Source organism: Pipistrellus kuhlii, unplaced genomic scaffold, assembly GCF_014108245.1.
Source record: "Pipistrellus kuhlii isolate mPipKuh1 unplaced genomic scaffold, mPipKuh1.p scaffold_m20_p_21, whole genome shotgun sequence".
Taxonomy (NCBI): domain Eukaryota; kingdom Metazoa; phylum Chordata; class Mammalia; order Chiroptera; family Vespertilionidae; genus Pipistrellus; species Pipistrellus kuhlii.
Window position 1 is genome coordinate 7,601,211 of NW_023425520.1, and position 19,599 is coordinate 7,620,809.

Below are 19,599 nucleotides of genomic sequence, written 5' to 3' on the forward strand. Positions count from 1 at the left end.
GCCTGAGGGCATCTGGAAACCTGAGTTTATTTGTAATCACTAGCCAAGATGTTGGAAACACAGTAAAAATATGAATAATAAAAATTGGTGTTCTGCTTTAAATGTAGTATTTCTAAAGATTTTGATAGATTTTATAATTCATATCATATAAGCCAGAGGGTATCACTCTTGGGCACTACTGTCATTTGAGGTGGATAATTTTTTGTGGTGGGGTAGTTCTGTGTATTACAGCATTTTAGCAGTATCCCTGGCCTCTTCCCACTAGATGCCAACAGCACCTGTCACCCCAACTGTGAAATTGTGACAGCCAAAAATGTCTGCACACAAGACAAGTGTCCCTTAAGGGGCAGACTAGCCCCTGGTTGAGAACTACTGCAATGACTTCTTTAGGAATAGTTTGTTCTTCTGGGATTTCATCCATTCTAGAATGTCCTTTAAAAAAATCAATTTCTGCCCTGGCTGGTTTGGCTCAGTGGATAGAGTGTCAGCTTGCAGAATGGAGGGTCCAGGGTTCAATTCCAGTCAAGGGCCCCTGCTCAGGTTGTGGGCTCCATCCCTAGTAGGGGGCATGCAGTAGGCAGCCAATAATGATTCTCATCACTGATGTTTCTGCCTCTATCTCCATCTCCCTTCCTCTCTGAAATCAATAAAAAAATCTTTTAAAAGTAGCCGAAACCGGTTTGGCTCAGTGGTAGAGCGTCGGTCTGCGGACTGAAAGGTCCCAGGTTCGATTCCGGTCAGGGGCATGTACGTTGGTTGCGGGCACATCCCTGGTAGGGGGTGTGCAAGAGGCAGCTGGTCGATGTTTCTCTCTCATCGACGTTTCTAGCTCTCTATCTCTCTCCCTTCCTCTCTGTAAAAAATCAATAAAATATTTTTTTAAAGAATGTTTTAAAAAAATATTTTAAAAGTAAATAGATTTCTGAGATTGTCCTTTAGTTATTTCCTAATGACAGCAAAATCATTTTTAAACTCATATGGAAGATTGTAAGGAAAATTTCAAAAACATTTTTCATTATAATGAATCAAACTACACAATCAACTTGTAAGCAGCAGGTTTCTTACTGGCGACTAAATGCCCAGAGGAGGGCCACTGTGCCCGCTGTGCCAAGCAAACACACAAAGAAGCTGCTGTGCAGAAGTGAGCCCTTTTTCTTCCATCTCTTCTTTGCCCCTATGGATAAATAGATCTCTACTCAACCACAACAATGACAATTATTTTCTTCTCTCCTAATTTGACTCTGGCAGATTTGGACAGGGACCAAAGAGAGCCCATTAAAAATATTATAACTAGTTTGTCCTCTGTGAGGTTGAACAAAAAGAGAATTACTGTTCACATGAAAAGATTCAGCTGTTCAGTAGAGGATATCAATCTAAGGAATCAGAGCAAAAGCCCCATCTTTAAAGGAGTGATAGGTAGAAAATCTCTAAGGTGAAATAAGACTCAAGGAGCTATTGGGTTTATAAAACAAGCATCAGCAATAATGAAGACTTACAATGTGCTATAGAATTGGAGAGAAGTGGAGGGAATGTGAAGAATCCTCTATAATAAAGAGGTAATATGCAAATTGACCCTCGCACAAGATGGCCAACCCCATGTAGTCAAAGATGGCCACCACAAGACGGCTGGCAGGGAAGGGCAATTGTGGACAATCAGGCCAACAGGGGAGGCCAGTTGGGGGTGACCAGGCCAGCAAAGGAGGGCAGTTAGGGGTGACTGGGCTGGCAGGGAAGGACAGTTGTGGAAGAGGGGGACCAGGCCTACAGGGGAGGGCAGTTGGGAGCAACCAGGCTGGAAGTGGAGAGCAGCTGGGGTAACCAGGCTGGCAGGGGAGGGCAATTGGGGGTTCCCAGGACAGGAGAGGGCAGTTGGGGGCAATCAGGCAGGCAGGGGAACAGTTAGATGTTGATCAGGCTGACAGTGGAGCCGTTAGGGGGTGATCAGGCTGGCAGGCAGGTGAATGTTTGAGAGCCAGCAGTCCCGGATTGTGAGAGGGATGTTCAACTGCCACAGGAATCGAACCAAACTGGCAGTTTTACATCTTCTGAGGGATCCCAGATTGGAGAGGGTGCAGGCTGAGCTGAGGGACACTTCCCACCCCCAGTGCATGAGTTTTATTCACTGGGCCTCTAGTACTGTGTATAACAAGTAAAATACAACACAAGCAAGAAATTCAAATGGAAGTCAAAAGAAAATAAGAAAATGATGAATGATATAAGATAAAAGAAAAAAAAAAAAAAGAGAGGGCAAGTATAAGAGATCCAATATATAAGTAGTATGAATTCCAAGAGGGAGTGAGCTGAGAAGGGTGTCCCTGTAGGAGTAGCTTTAGCACTGGGTGCTAAGATGTGCACTGGGTTCCAGGACGTAGCCCTGAAAACATAATCCCCCAAACTAGAAGTTTCCAGGAGACATTTTTAAATTTGATTAGGGAAACCATTCTATAAGCATATTGGCTAGAAAATAAATACATAAATAATACTTGACCAAAAAAAATAAAATAACAAAAAACACACACACAACAATAAGCAAATTGGCCTCAATCATTTATAAAGTGTGAAATACCAAGAGAGAAAGGAGTAACAGCAGTATTTCAAAAATATTTTTACAAAGCCTAACTCGACCTCTATGCTCAGAGAAGTTATCTTTCATGTGCTTAAGCTCAGGCATGTAAGGCTTAGAAAATGTGTTTTGCTTATGCCTTTATTGGTAAATTTTTATTTGGCATTATACAGTAACTTCTATAATAGTAAATATTTTAAACCTTGTGGGTTATGCAGTCTCTGTAGCAACTACTCAATGCTGCCACTGGAGCATGGAGGCAGCCATGGATGATTTGTAAACAAAGGGGCATGGCTGTGTTTCAATAAAACTTTATTTACAAAAACAGGTGACAGTTGCTGCCCCAGTTCACATAGGAGATAAAATGAAATCCAGAGCTCATGAGTGAGTAAATCACAGAATGTAATAACAGGGCAATTAGTATTACAATAAACTAAATTATAGAAAAATACAAAAGATAGGATACTATAAACATTTAATGATAATTTTATACACACACACACACACACACACATATATATATATGTGTGTGTATATATATATATATATATATATATATATATATATATATAGTGCAAAATGCTATTAACCAAAAGGTGTAAATTTCAGAGAGGAGAGAAAAATAGAAGTTTACATGGTCAATGGTGGGTGGGTGGTAAGAGATAAATGAAGGTTAAAAAAAAAAAATGCATTTGAAAAGTTCAAAGGACACCTCTAGTAGAATTAAAAATAGGAGATAATCTTTTCAAAATGTTACAAAATTTAAAGACAAAAAAAAAATGATCCATTTTGCAAAGACTAAAAGCATAAAACAAGAAGACAGAAATCAAACCAAATATATCTGTCATTGGGAATTAATTAAATCCTTATTAAGAGACAAATAGCCATGATCAACATAATTTGATGAACAAGAATAGATCCAGAGACAAATGGAGGGGGGGGGTGGTGTTAGGGGGTTAGAGAGCAACCAAAGGACTTGTATGCATGCATATTAGCATAACTGATGGACAAAAAGACTGGGTGGTGGGGGATGGGGGCTTGCCCTGGGTAGAAGTGGCTTGGTGAGGGGAGGGTCAAGCAGGGAAAAAGAGACATATGTAAAACTTTAGACAATGAATAAATTTAAAAAGAGAGAGAGACAAATAGCCAGATTAGATACACAGACTATGAAAAATCTATTTGATGCAAAATACACAAGCAGATATATAAAAATATGGGCAAAGGCATGTTGACAAATTCAAATAAAAAATATATTAGCAATTACAATGATATATTTTTAAATGTACTATTAAGGAAAAATAGAACAAAAAGCTAAATAAAGATAATACTACTCAATATTTTAAGTATCAAGCAACAACATAAACATATAAAACAATACCTGTTAAAATGATTAGAAATGTTTAGGAGAGTAATTTCTAATAGCAATGTGAAGAGTTACCATACCTCCTTCAATATTTGACAATAAAGTAGATGATGGATAAAGGTAAAGAATAATGAAAAGGAAGATCTTAAAAACACCACTATTTAAAATTTAGTTAACATGTATATATTAAACATGAAATACATTAAATATGGTATTTATTGATCATATGTTAGGTCATAAAGAAAAATCTCAACAAATTCCACATTCTCTGACCACAATGCAGTAAATTTGAAATTACCAACTATTTCAAATGAACGAACAACAACAAAATAACAAATTCTCTCCTGTCTACAACAAAACAAAAGAGATATTCAGAGTAGAAACACAGATCAACTGGATGAGAGCACTACCTAGCAAAACAATAAGGGTAGGAACTCAAGTTTGCTTAGAGAGGCATGTACAATTGGTGTATTCTAATTCTTTCTTGTCTAGGATTAATAACAATCTTAGACAAGAAAGAATGAGAATACACCAACCATACATTCTGCTCAGGCTAATATAAAAGAACAAAATATAATTCAAAAAAAATCTAGAGATTAAATTAGTACACTAGAAAACAGATGAAAATAATTAATAAATCGGAGACATAGGTTCTTTGGAAAAAAACAAAAAGCCAATAAAATAGCCCTGCCGGGTAGCTAATTGGTTAGAGCACTGTCCTGATACTCCAAAGTGACGGGTTTGATCCCCAGTCAGGGCACACACAAGAAGCAACCAATGAATGCATAAATACGTGCAACAACAAACTGATGTTTATCTCCCCCCCTTCTTCTTTATCTCGCTCTAAAATCAATCCTATATAATACAAGGGTGATATGCAAATAGACTGAACTGCAGAACGACCAGAACACCTGTGGCCTCTCGCCCTGGCCAGCCCTGCCCCCAATGACCCTCATCAGGGGTGGGCAGGCTGGACCCCACCAGTGCACGAATGTATGATGTAGCAAATGCAAACGATAGAAAAGAAAGTATCTCAGAGTTTCATGTAAATTCTAAGCTAAACTGTTAAACCTCATTGAAAGGGAAAATGGAAAATAAGAAAACAAAGATTATCAAATCTGACAATCAGAATAACCCACTATCCATGGAAGAAATAGAAACCAGTCTCCAAAAATTGCATCCATAAAAGGAGCTATGCCCAAATGTTTTATGGGCAAGTTCTTTCAAACCTTCAAGGAACACATAATTCTCAAGTTATTTAAACTGTTCCAGATTGTAGGGGGGAAAAAAGTGTCACAGTTCGCTTCATAAAGTTAAAATAAACTTGGTACCAAAATGTGACAAAAATAGCACAATACAATAAAATATAGTCATTTCACATAGAAATATAGACATAAGAATAAATATAAAAAATAATAACAAAAAGAAAATATAGATGCAAACCAGAAATAAAATATTTAGTATAACATAAAAAGGAATAATGCCACTTAACAGGTAGGATTTTATTCAATAATGTATAAGAATAATATTACAAAATCACATTTATCAAATTAATGTCAACAAAAACTTAATATGAATTGATATAAAAAATCAGCATTTGATAAAACTAAAAATTCATTTTTTATTAGATTGTCCTATAAACTATAGAAAGATACTTCCTTGATATGAGGAAGTGTCTTGAATAATCAGTGTCATATCTAATGTCAAAATACCAAACAGTATTTCCCAATTTCATTATCATAATCAGTTTTCCAGCAGGTGGTAGTATGTGTGATTAAAAGTGTAAACAATCTTCAAAAGAAGGAAAAGGGGCAGGGGCAGGTGGATGTGGACAAAGAGGGGAGAATGGAGACACCTATAATAGTGTCAACAATAAAAATAAAGTTTAAAAAAAGTAGTTTGAAAACCACATGGAGAAACATGTCATATTTCTTAACAGGAGGTTTCAATGTGATAAAGATGTCACTTTTCAAATTAATCTACACATTCCAAAACATGATTATCATTTGGGGTGTGTGTGTGTGTGTGTGTGTGTGTGTGGTGCATTGGTGGGGGCAGAGGTATAACTTAACAGCATGAGCTCAGAATTTTCCTGGAAGAATGAATGTGAAGGACGGACAAGACAATTTTGAAAAAGAACATTCATCCAGGAGCTTAAATGAGAAAATATTCAAATGTGCAATGAAATCACAGTAATTAAAATAATGTGGCACCAATACTAGAGTAGAGAGACAGATAAATGGGGGAAAAAAAAAATTTGAGTCCCAAAATAGAGTCAAATTTTAACATAGTAATCTATTATTTTCAAATAAGACAGGAAAGAAAAGATTTCAATAAATCTTTTAAGAATAACTAACAATTTCAAAATAAATATAGTTAGACATCGCCTACCAATATACAAAAATAAATTATAGGTGGATATAGCAAATGGTGCTATAAGAGAACTAGAAGATATGCCCTAGCCAGTTTGGCTCAGTGGATAGAGTGTCGGCCTGTCAACTCAAGGGTCCCTGGCTTCGATTCTGGTCAAGGTCATGTACCTTGGTTGCAATCACATCCCCAGTAAGGGGTGTGCAGGAAGCAGCTGAATCGATGTTTCTCTCTCATTGATGTTTCTAACTTTCTATCCCTCTCCCTTCCTCTCTGTAAAAAATCAATAAAATATGTGTTGTTTTTTTTTAAAGAGAGAGAACTAGAAGATAGAGGTTATCTGACTTAGATCATGGAAGATCTCTCTAAGAATCCCTGAGAAAGGCCAACCCACGAAAAAGACATTAAAATATGTGACTACATACAAAAAAAAATGTAAATGTTTACATATTGGTAAAAGCCACAAAAACAGCATAAGGACTATAGCGGCATTTAAGAAGATGAAGGTGAGAGTGAACTTGCTTTTTTCCATTCTCCACTCTGGGAGATGACACAGAAGGTTTACTGTATCTCTTAATGTGGCAGCCATTGTGGCCGGGCAGAGAACAAGCCTGGGCTGGCAAGTCTGCATGGTGTGAGGGGAGGGTGGGACACGGTGCAAAAGGAGCCCAGGGGCTCTCCAGACCGTGAGACAGAGAGGGAAGTTGCTGAGGATTTGACTCAGGAGCTTGGGAAAGGTGATTGTGGGACAGAGTGGCTTCCTGACCAATGGCAACAGAACAGGGGGCACCCCAGCCAGGAAACACATGGAGACACAGACAAACCCAGAGGGTCTGTTCTCACAGTGAGGACTGAGGGAGCCGGGTCATCAGACAGACCACAGTCCCCATGGAGCATCCTCAGACTCATTATGGAACAAGAGCATGATGGCTGGGACCAGCGCCAGCGAGACCGAACCTAAGTCCCCAGTGCCGGGCACTAAAAACCACAGTGAAGGGTCAGCCAAGGGTCCTAATTTCCTGCCCCCTCCCAACTACCACGAGGCAATGTGAACCCCTGGGCCTGGTCAACAACCTAGCAGGCAAATCTGCAAGCTGAGTAGCCCAGAGAGGCTGAATAATCGGATCTGACTGAGCTTCTCGGATTTAGCTAGAGAGAGAGAGAGAGAGAGAGAGAGAGAGAGAGAGAGAGAGAGAGAGAGAGAGAGAGTGTGTGTGTGTGTGTGTGTGTGTGTGTGTGTGTTTCTGTGGAATTTCATGAAAAATATCACATTGGTTTTTGGAAAATAAACAAGCTACGTTTTTCTTACATCTGAATATAGTATGAGAAAACTGGCAATACAGTATATATGATAGATTATGATTAATATCTTCACTATAAAATGGGTCAAACCTCAGGAGGTAGGTAGGGGAGAGTGGGGGTAAGGGGAATAGATTGACCAAAGGACTTGTATGCATGCATATAATCCTAACCAAAGGATACAGTCACCAAGGGGATGAGGGCATGGGGAGGAGGTGGGTAAAGCGGGATAAGGACACATGTGTAACACCTAATCAATATAGAAAAATATAGGAGGGGGGGAAATGGACTTGCAAATAGAAAAGGAATTTTAAAAAACATTTTATAAAACGTGGACAAGAAGCACAGACAGCAATTTCACATCCCCAAAGTCAACATATAAATGACTAATAAAATATGGAAGAGGGTTTATTCAAGTGCCAAACAGCAGGGCTGAAAGACAGAGAATCTGCTACACCACGAAAAGGCCTTAGAAAAATGTCCTCATCTGAACTGAAACCTGAAGTAACAAAGCATAGCAATACCTTAGCCACTAAGCATTGTCTTCTTCAAAGTCATGACCTGCCTGCCTGCCTGCAGCCTGGCTTGAGAGAGTTGGCTATTGCTGCAACCGCTGTTAAGACTCATTTTCAGAGCCTGCAGCACGTTCTTTTGGATACGATAGTAAATCTTCATTGACAGATTTGTCTTGTGGAAAGAGCCACAGTTGATTTAAAGCCTTGTCTGGTTATAGTACGACTTATCAGCGAAAGCCCAGAAGTCCGCGGCAGCTCACGGAAATACATATTTTCAACCGCATGTGAGGGTTGTCTTGGCAGGATGTCTCTTCCCTGTCCAGGTAAAGGTCTCCCAATTGGTCTAGCCACAGTCTTCTTTTCACTAAGTGTCTGATTTTTTGAAATGTAGGCTTGGTCATGTCATCCCTGTTCCTGGTCATCTTCAGATAAAAATAAAAACTCACAGAATGGCTCTCAAGGCTCATTTAGCCTGGACCCTCTCTCTCTCCAGCTTCCCTGGACACCAGTTATCTCTTACCTTCTGGAAAATCTCATGACTATCAGCCAGCCAGGTCAGAGTCTTTGCCCTCTCTGTTCCCGCCTTTCTCCTATTAGCCACCCAACACTGCTTCATTCTACAGATCTCAGCTCATAGGTCAAGTCTTCCTTCCATACAAGCCTTTTCTGCCTCCCTGCCCAGGATCAGGCTTATCCACAGTATACACTGAGTGGCCAGATTATTATGATCTCTGAACGCATAATAATATGGCCACTGGTGCATGAATTCATGCATGGGTGGGGTTTGGCCAGCCTGGCCAGGGGAAGGGACATGGGCAGTTGGCTGGCCAAACTCTTGGTCAAGGGGATAATTTGCATATTAGCCTTTTATTACATGGGATATACACTGAGTGGCCAGATTATTATGCATTCAGAGAGCATAATAATCTGACCACTCAGTGTATGTTTTCAAGGCACCATCCACATCCTCTTCACTGTGTATGCAGTTTGGGATTTCTTATGTGGTTATCCAATTCATGTTTTTATCTCCCCATGGAGATTATAAGCCTGCAGGAAGGCAAGGACCCCCAACTGTTTTTCCTCCATGCATTGCATAAAGCCCAGCACATGGGAAGTTCTCAATACATAACAACAGATATGTGAAAGACAACTGTTTGATGTGCTTGGGAGGTAGATATGGTGCAAGATGGCCACAGTAAACCCCCTCCCACCATGCACCTCCACGTTGCTCACCCGTCAGGAGATGAGTCTATTTCCTTAAACCTACTGACATGTTGGCCTGGTAACTTGCTTTCACTGCAGAATGAGGAGTGGTAACCCCAGGTCTAGCTCTTCAGAAGTCTAGCATCTGCCCTGACTCTCCTTGAGAGAACTGCCAGAAAGCTGGTCTAGACCGCTGGAGCAAGAGAGGCCGCCAGTTCTGACACCCAGCCCCAACACCTGGACAGATCGGGCCTTGACTCGTCCCCTCCTCACAGAATCACCAACCGTAAAATGGGATTGCTTTAAGCTTCTATATTTGGGGATGATTTGTGGTATAGCAAGAGTAACTGAAAAACTGGTCTCTGATCTTAAAATTATAATGGTTCTTAGATTCTCTCCACATCATTATTTCCAAAAGATCAACCTTTTCCATAAGAATCAGTGGCCTGGTCCCTTTGTACCTGCTGTGAAGCAACACAATCTCTGCCTATCTTGGACATCCACTTGAGTTAGCATCCTTATATATCATTTAGATGTCATTATATGTACTTGTTTCTCACTTATCACCATCTGAAACTTTCCTATAAATTTGTGCAAATTTTCAGCTCCATTTGGGCAGGGATTTGTTGGTCTTTATCTTCGGTGATTCTCTAGTTGCCTGGCATATAGTAGATGCTCAATAAAATTTTGCTAAATAAATGAATCATTCACTGCCTCCACTTCATAAGCCACTTGCCAGCTCTCCTTCCTCCAAATGTCCCTTTTTTGTAAACCTCACTGGGGATATATATGTTTATTGATTTTAGAGACAGAGAGGAAGGGAGAGAGAGAGAGAAGAAGGGAGGGTAAGAGAGAAGGAGGGAAGAAGGAGGGAGGAAAAGAGGGAGGGGAAAACACTGATCAGCTGCCTCCTGTATGCACCCCAACTGGAGACCAAAGAACCTACAGCCTTTTTATGTGCCCTGACCAGGAACTGAACCCAAACTTTTCTGTGTGTGCGCGCACACACACGGATCGACTGGCCAACCAACTGAGCCACCCTGTCAGGGCCCCAAACCACCCCGTCAGGCCCCAACCAACCACTTTAAACATAATCTCCCTGTTCACCACTGTGCTGTCTGCCCCTCCTTTTTAACATAGTTCTCAAACATTCTAGGTCCACATGGACCACAGCTCAGCCCGACACCGCCTCCTTTGATTTCTGACATAATTGCAATGGCCAGGTACAATAATATTGCCTATTTGTATCTAATGTGTCTCGAGTTCAGACACAAAACTATGCGTTCAGTAATTGTGGCCCCTTCATCCCTTTCTCCCTATGCTCTCTCTTTCTCAGACCGCCAGGTGCACCCACTGCTCACGATGATATCCTTCTATTGACATATGTCAGTAATGGTCTGTGAACCATATGTGTAGGAAGTGGTTATAGAGTTAAGCCTCAGACTGACCTGCTGGCAAAGTTGCAAACAAGTCCCAGCTTGGAGGGCACAGTTCTCTAAGGGTAATTAATCTTGATCTTGTAACTGCTCCCTTGATCTCTCCTGGGTGGCTAGTGGGCTGTGGGAGGGGCAGCAAGTGCTGCCAAAACAAGTGGAACTTACAAGAACATTGTAAATTACCTTATTTGCCCCTGACTATAAATAAAGCATCAGCTTTGCAGTCTGGATCCTTTCTGTGGCCTCAGCCAGGCACAGAAGATCCTCATAGACCCAGCTTTTTCTCTCTGTCTATCTTTTCTCCATCCTTCACCGCCCTCCCTCAGGCTCGCCAAACCCTTGGCGGTGCTGGCGCAGCACACTTATGAATTCTGATAAGATTATCAGCTACCTGTGTAGCATCACCTATTTCATGAAAAAGAAAGCTGCAGTTTAAATCCCAGGCTGACACTTTCTCCACCTGGTCTACTTCCCCTGGGACCAGTGGTCTCCAGACAGAGGATGAAATAGGCAGAGATGATACACACACTTCTGGGGCCTCATCTTCCCCATGAGGCACGTTGTTCACCTTTTCTTCCTTCATATTCTCTGAATTCATTTCCGTGACCAAATTTGTTTTTTTAAAAACATTCATTCTAAGGTATCGGTGATGGATAGAAACTTCAAATGTGATTCCCCTCCCATGAAGGGGTTCTGAATTTCAACCAAACACTTAGCATGCAAAAAGAAAACAAGACTAGTAACACTTAGACTTGAGAGCAGGCAAGTCAGATTCCTTGCTGTAATCACACTGTTCAGTCCAGCAACCAGCCCAGCCCTGGAGGGGGATTGAGGGGTGGAGAACAGCTGTGGTGGAAGGGAGTATGGGGTCAGTGAGGATACAGAGCTTTTCGGTATAGAGACCTTTGGTGATGAAATGGAGAGTCCTCACTCACCCTTTATCGTCCTCTGCACGTGGGTGCTTCACTTTTCAGCTTTATATATCACATTCAACTGTGCCCTGGTTTTAATTTCTATCTCACTGTTCTCTGACAGCCTAGCATAGACCGATAAACTCTTCTTCCCAAGAGAATACTTGTTTTTAAGAGCTTATGTCCCTGGTGTGTGATAATATAATGACATAGTTATTCTTCTGTACACATTTTGCATGAAAAATGTACTAAAAAACAAAACAAAACAATAACATCTCATTGGTGGCCCTACAGAAGTAATTAGCCTTCAAATTCCTGCTTAATCAACAGCAATATTTCTAGAAGCTTCCACAGCAACCTTCAGTCATGGTTAACTGTTATATTTCTCAGCCCTGGTAATAGTGCTTTGAGGATCATTTTCACAGTCTTGTGATATTTGTTCCTAATTTGTCTCCTTAAATAGATTGTGAGGCCCTTGATGGCCGGGAATGTGCTTTATTTATCTTTTTATTCTGTTTAACTCCGTGCCTGCTATTTACTATTCAGTCAATAAATCCTGGAAGATACAGTATTTTACTTATTTGGTGTCAAAAAGAAACTATGCTCCACAGACTTGGTGGGTTTAGGACTCTTTCACCCTACTGAGCGACTTAGTTGAATACTGTTAACTATATATTTTCAATTTGCTCCTGTCACACCACATTATTAGGATTCAAAGGAAGCCCAGTGATTCCGGGGACTCCTCTCTTACTACAATTCCCTTCCCTCATAACATCTTCACCTCAACATTACTAACTCCCCAAGACTTCAGATACAAGAGGGAGACTGCTTAGAGCAGATTCCCCCTTCCCCTAGGGCACCTCAGGACCCAGCCCATCGTGCTGAGCGTGGTCACCACTAGAAGCCCCAAGCTCCCAGTCACCTATCATCACCTGAGCATTTTCCACCATCTGACTCTGTATGACCCCTAATCCGATCCAGTTTATGTCCTTTCACTACCACCTCCTCTTCGCTGTGATCCCTAGATCTAGTCATCAGCAACAGTCCCTATTAATAGCCTCTTAGCTGTTTAGCAACATACAACTTTCTTGACTGGGCTTTAAATCAGGACTCTACTAAATTTCTATAATCTACTCACTTTCTCACTTCAAAGGTTAATATTTCACATCTTCTTTTGCTCCTCAAACAACCATCATTTTCTATTTATTCCTCCCTGTGGTTTCTGGGTACATCACTTCTCAACCCATTTGGGCATTGAATCCCATCTCCTCCCTTGCATGTACCATCGGCATCTTTCTATTCCATCCTTCCCATCAGAGTATAGACATGATATTTCATTTCCCACCTTTGAAAATTCTCTCTAGAGCCTTTCAGCTACACTCTATTTCCCAGTTCCACTGTCGAGCAAAATCTTTCCAAAGAGTTGTCTATTTCACTGTCACCACTTCTTCACTTTCCATTCTCCCTAGAAAGCACACAATCAGGCTTGTTTCCATCACTCCACTGAGACTATTGCCCTCAAAGGACCTCTTCATATCTACTTAAACTTGCACTTGGCCAAGCCCAGTGTTGATTCTCAGTCCTCCTCTGACTTGGTTTGGCAGCTGCATGGGACACAGCTGATTACTCTTGTCTTCTTGAAACATTTCCATTCAGTGTTGGGGAACATCACAGTCTCCTCCCTGGCCACTCTTCAGTTTCTTTTGCTGGTAGGTTCTCCTCCTTTTTCTAACCCTCAGACCTCAGAATGTCCCAAGGCTCAGCTTAGACCTCATCTGCCTTTTCTCTTCATACTTTCTCTCTTGTAGATCCTTTGATTTCTGTGACTTTAAACATATTGATATGTCCTAGGTTTATATAGTAGCACAGCTTCTCCTCTTAACTACAATTCATATATCTAATGCCTACTGGGCAACTCTACTTCTATGTCTAATGGACCATTCTCAACATGGGCTCGACAAGATAAGCATTCATTCTCCATATTCCTACCAGCCCCGCACAACCCTGTCATTCTCCAGTTTTCTCAATCTTAGTAAAATGCACTATTTACCCAGTTATGGAGGCCCCAGACCTGGAAGCTATCTTTAAGACCTCTATGTTCCTCCTGTACATATGTGCAAACTTGTCAGCTCTACTTTGAAAAGAGCACTGAACATGATCACTTCTCACCACCTCCACTTGTTTCACCTGAGTGAAGGCATCAAGACCGCCCTCCCCTTGACTTCTCCAACAGCCTCCTAACTGATCTCCCGGCTCCCACTCTCACTCCAAACAGTTCTCTCTCCACCCAGTGATCTTTTCAAATATGAGACCAGCCACTCACCTGCTAAAAGTCCCTCCAATAGAACGGCTTCCCATCATAATTGGAATGATATGCAAATTCTACTTTGGTCTCACAAATGCACAGTACCCTGACCTCATCTGTCTCTTCAGCCTTTGTTTCAACTTGTCTTCCCCCGCATTCTCTGTAGTTCAGCCTCACTGGCCTCTTTGTTCAGCCTTGAACAGGTCAGGTTCTTTCCAATTTCTGCACTGGCTGTTAGCTCTGCCCCAAAAGCTCTTCCTCCAGACTTTGCCAGACTTGCTCCTCACTTCAATCAGGTGTGTGCTCAAGCATCACCGCTTCAGAGAGGACTTCCCTGACCTCCCAGACAACCCCCACGTTGTCCTGCTGCTCCCTAGCCTCTTATTCTGTTCACATTTTAAACAGCACATATTAATCCTGAATTCTTTTTTAATATTAAATGAACTTCCTTATCTTCATTTTTAATCAATACGTATTTTAAAATATTAACTTAAAATTATGTTGTATCTACTTGAATAAGAGGAATTGTAGCATCAATTAAATAACAGTAGCTACACAAAAGTGAAATCATCAAAATAGCCTTAAAGAGAAAACAATATAGATATTCGGAGTGGTTGTGGATGTCCAGGACCCAGCTGCTGTGGAGACTGAGGCAAACCTGCAGGTGACCCTGGATTCTTGAGGTCTTACTGCAATACCCTCCTCCTTCGTGGGTGGCCTAATGACCCATGGGATCCCCTGACTCTTCTGGGTCTCTGTGGGCTGTGTGTGGAGCAACAGGGCCACTTGGGAAAGGCTGAACCTTGGACTTGACCTTGGCCAGCATTTGCCTGTTGCGATCATTTTCTTTCCTCACCTCCATGAAGTTTCTCTCAACCCACATGGCTGTGTTCCAGCTTTCTTCAGCCCTTTTGCATAGAAGACCATCTTTCTTCCCTTGGTAGGAAGTGCTTTTCTCCAGTTCCTTGCCCAGGTCTTCTGCCATCTTCCTGTAGGTTGCAAATCTGATATGCGGAGTCCATGCATCTACAGACACGTTGAGAAGCGTCTTGTCCATTTCTAAGCAGCTCATTTCCTCCTCTTTTTTTTCTGAAGTTGTGTTAAGTGATCTTCATATGACTGACTCGGGCAGAATTTGAAGCTTCAGCTTCTGATGCTGAGTCTCTCTTTCTAGGTTTGAATTTTCATGCTGCACAGAAGCTTCCTCAAATTGGAGATTGGTTATCTGTCCTGGAGCTCTTCATTCACTTGCTTTTCTTCCAATTGCCTGGCTATTTTGTGTTCTTCCTCGTCGAGACTTTGAAGGGACACATTGAAGACGGCATTACCGGGGACACCCTGCAGATCAACTTGCGACCAAAGAACAGGGTGATCATGGTTTTCCACTTCCCTGTTTTGTTGGACCTGCCATTTCATGTGACTTAGGCGACCTCTAAGGAAATCAGGCAAAGGGACGGCCTGTGGCAGTTTTTCAGCCTCTGATATTAATTGGCTGATTTTATCCTTCAGAACCTGCTCTGTTTCTGTGTTTGGCTGCCCCAGCCTGTCTTTCTCCTGCTCCTTTTACTGGACTCACTAACTCCACCTCATATTGGTGGAGCAGTTGTGGACTTTCTGAAAAATGGATGTTTTCATTAAATAAGTTTTTATTTTCTTCCGAAGTTGCTCTCCATGGATTTCTGATGCTTTTGAGGTGGCTTTTCAGGTCAGCTGGGAAAGTTTAGGAGACTGGCTCTTCCATGCATTTGCAGAGTGGACCTTGTCTTGAAGTGACAACCTGCTCAGGTCTGTGTTCAGTGCTAAGGAGCACAAGGCCTGGCCTCCATGCAGGCAGCCTGAGGGAGTCCTGGGCTCGTGTCATGGGTTCAATATTCTCACGACGTCTCCCACAGACTTCATCGGAGCAGAACACCTTTAGCCTAGTCCCCTCACATTCCTGAAGTGTGCCATCTCCTTACGACCAAAGACACCTGCACACAGCTCAGACTGGGATCTCCCCAGGAAAGAAACGGAGCTGCTTAGAAATGGACAAGACACTTCTCAATGTGTCTGTAGATACATGGACTCCACATATCAGATTTGCAACCTACAGGAAGATGGCAGAAGACCTGGGCAAGGAACTGGAGAAAAGCACTTCCATGTCTCCAGCTCTCAGAAGTCTCCAGCAGAGCATCGCACAGAAGCTCCAGGACCCTCTGGGAGGTGGATGCGGAGGCAGACAGCAGGTCTCCGGGGCTAGTAGGGCTCACAGCTCTGCCTCCAAGTGCCAGTGTCTTATGGGCCACAATTGGCCACTCAGAACCCTCCAAGAGTTCTGTCACTAAGGTAAACAGATACCCAGCAACCCGGGAAGACCAGTTGGGCCAGGGAAGGGGAAGATTTCTAAGGGTTCTAGAAAAACAGTTTCCCCTAACTGCAATGAAATGGAAAGTGACCTCATGTCTGCAGGCACTGGGGCAGGTGGGGAGCCGACTGCAGTCTGGAGCACAGAGCCTTTGACTCCCCCATAAAGTGCCCTTTACTACTAATACCTTGCATTAATGTGGTGCATCTGAGTGACAATTGATGAACCAATATTAACATACCATTATCAACAAAAGCCCATAGTCTACATTAGAGTTCATCCTTTGTGTCTCATAGTTCTGTGAGCTCTGACAAATGAATAATGTCATGTATCCACATTACATTGTCATACAGACCAGTGCCACAGCCCCTAGAATCCCCTGTGCCCCACCGACTCATTCCTCCCTCTTTCCACTTGAACCCCTGGAAACCGCTGATGGCTTTCCTTGTTCTGAAGTCTGATCTGTCTGATATTAATATATCTACTCTTGCTTGCTTTCTGTTTTATAATTTTTCAATTACAGATAATTTCCAATAGTATTTTATATTAATTTCAGGTGTATATTCCTGAATTCTTAGCCTATATTTATATGTTATGTCTAACTCCCCCCAAAAGAATGCAAGAATCTTACTGGCAAGGACTTTTCCTCCTTGTTCATTCTAAGCATCTAGAATAAGTGCTCAATAAATACTTTGCTGAGTGAACGGATGCAAGAATAAATGCGCAAACTTCTGGAGGAAGTAAGAGATGAGATGTAGAAAGGTAGGCAATAATGGAGGGATGAGGACCCATATGTAATACCTTAATCAATAAAGAAATTTAAAAAAAGAAAAGAAAGGTAGGCAAGCTGGCAGAGGCTCAGAAGGGCCTCTGTTGGGAGGAAATTTCTGCCATGATGAAATAGTCTCTATTTCTGCTGTCCTAAAACAATAGCCGCTGGCCACAGGTGACTACCGAGCACTTAAAATGCGGTCAGTGGGACTGAGGAACTGAATATTAATTTTCTTTCATTTTAATTTGCATTAAGTAGTCACATGTGACTGGTGGCCATGGTATTAGAGAGTGAAGCTCTAGAACCTGAAGAATCCCTTCCCCCCAGGGTAACTTCAGGATAACTACACATAGTTCACATTGTGAATTGTTGAGAGGATTGATGCAATAAAAAGCCTTGTTAAGTGTCTAAGACAGACGTGGACCTCAAAAAAATTATAGCTGCTATTATTACAGCATTGCAAATTAAAGTACTTTCAAGTTCACACCACTTAAATTTGGCTCTAACGCGCTGGAAATAGGCTTTTAATAATTGTTATAGTCATTTTTTTGTTTGCTAGAGTTAGTGGATAACCAATGTGTAGGTCTGTCTATATTTGAGCTCACAAACTAAAAATAGCAAACAACCATTTAGGGATCTCAGGAAGGCCTTTTCAGTGATAAGTGACTATTCCAAGTGGACCCACTTGCTGATATTTCTAACGAGCTAATTAGCTTTGACAACAGCCAATTTAGCATTTGCAAAAACTGGATTTGTCACAATACTGTATTGCTTTCAAACAGTCTCCTGCAACTTCCCGAATGCTTTGGATAAGAGTGATGGTAGCTTTAATACTTACTATTAAAATAAAGGGACAAGTATTTTATTACCGGAAACATTATGAGGAACTCTTTAAAGCTTAAATTGATTTAGACATAAAACCATTTTTTTTCCTTGTCAGAGGCTCACCATTAACTCTTCCATACTGAATCTAGAATACAAAATTAACAGAGATATGTAGTATAAGCAGACCATTATAATGAACCCTTAGGAATAGTCTAACCTAATAATAAAATTACACACTTGTTCGAGATAAGCATGGGCATATGTTTAGGTGAAGAGAATGTGCAGACCTTCGAAGCGGACTTGGACATGGCATTTCACAGCTCCTGCCTAGGGGCTGGGGGGTACTCAGGTTGAATGAGGGCCTCAAGGTGCAGAGAAAAGTTGACATTCTTATTAAAGAGTCCAGTTAATCACTGGAAAACCACTTCCCCTTCCTTGAAAAAGTGCCCTGGGACATAATATAAATGAGACTGGAGTAGAAAGGCAATGGAAGTTCACTTTTCCAGGAAGGAGGAAGCCTTCCCAAACTGCCCCCCTGGCTTTGCTGTTTGAAATGCAGATCCCTCTGGCTCAGCCCCGCTGTGAGGCTGAGGGAGGTAGCAGAGCAAGAAGAGGGCGCAGACCCTACATCACTAAGATGAGATGTGGCGAATTAGACTTACCTATGGGCATCACCAAGAAAAAGGGCAGCCAGCAGAGGACGAAGCAGCCCACCACGATGCCCAGCGTCTTGGCGGCTTTCTTCTCCCGGGAAAACTTGAGGAGCCTCACGGAGAAGTGCGCTTTGTTCCTGGCGCTGGGCATGCCCCTGCCTCCTCCCACGGGGGCATTTTTCCGGTGGATGCGGAGCGTCACCTGCTCCGAGTCCGACTTGTCGGTCTTGAGGCCGGCCTTGAGGCCGCGGCTCTCCCTGCGGGCCACCACGTAGACGCGGCAGTACATGACCAGGATGATGGCGAGCGGCACGTAGAAGGAGCCCAGCGCCGAGAAGAGCACGTAGCCCGGCTCCTCGGTGATCTGGCAGATGGTCTCGTCCTCCGGGGCCGGCTGCCGCCAGCCGAACAGGGGCCCCACGGAGATGACCAGGGAGAGCGCCCAGACGCACAGCAGCGCCAGGAGACCCCTCTTCTGGGTGACGATGGTCGGGTAGCGCAGCGGGTAGCTCACGCCGATGTAGCGGTCGATGGAGATGATGCAGAGCCCCAGGATGGACGCCGTGCAGCACAGCACGTCCACGGCCGCCCAGATGCTGCAGAAGACCCTGCCGAAGGCCCAGTAGCCCAGCACCTCGAAGATGGCCGAGAAGGGCAGCACGGTGGACGTGAGCAGGAGGTCGGCCACGGCCAGGTTGACGATGTAGTAGTGCGTGACCGAGTGCAGGTGCCGGTGGCAGGCCACGGAGAGGATCACCAGGATGTTCCCCAGCACCCCGAAGAGGATGAGGCTCCCGAGGATCACCCCGAGCAGAATGGCCTTGGAAACGTTCACCTGGGCCGGCGGCGGGTGGGTGCCATTGGAGCTGTCGGAGGCATTCCCAGAGAGAAACAACATGGTCCTGGCCGGCCGGCCGGGCGGGCGAGGTCCGGCTCTCGACGGCCGCCCCCGGGCGGGGGCGGGGGCGGAGGAGGCGGGATCGAGGGCGCAGGGAGTCAGAAGGTCTGGGCTTCGGGGAGTCTTGCCCGCCGGGCTTGGC

The 19,599-nt window shown here is 43.0% G+C and overlaps 1 protein-coding gene across 2 annotated transcripts in view; it reads right to left on the minus strand.

Moving 5' to 3' along the window:
- The window catches only part of ADRA1A (adrenoceptor alpha 1A), a 103,905-nt gene extending 84,433 nt beyond the window's left edge, over positions 1-19,472 (minus strand). For both annotated transcript variants that reach the window (XM_036450146.2, XM_036450147.2), the window contains exon 1: positions 18,569-19,472. In XM_036450146.2, the coding sequence (XP_036306039.1) occupies positions 18,569-19,457 (889 nt within the window). In that variant the 5' untranslated portion in view covers positions 19,458-19,472. The remainder of the gene's footprint in view (positions 1-18,568) is intronic.
- Positions 19,473-19,599: the final 127 nt, after the last annotated feature.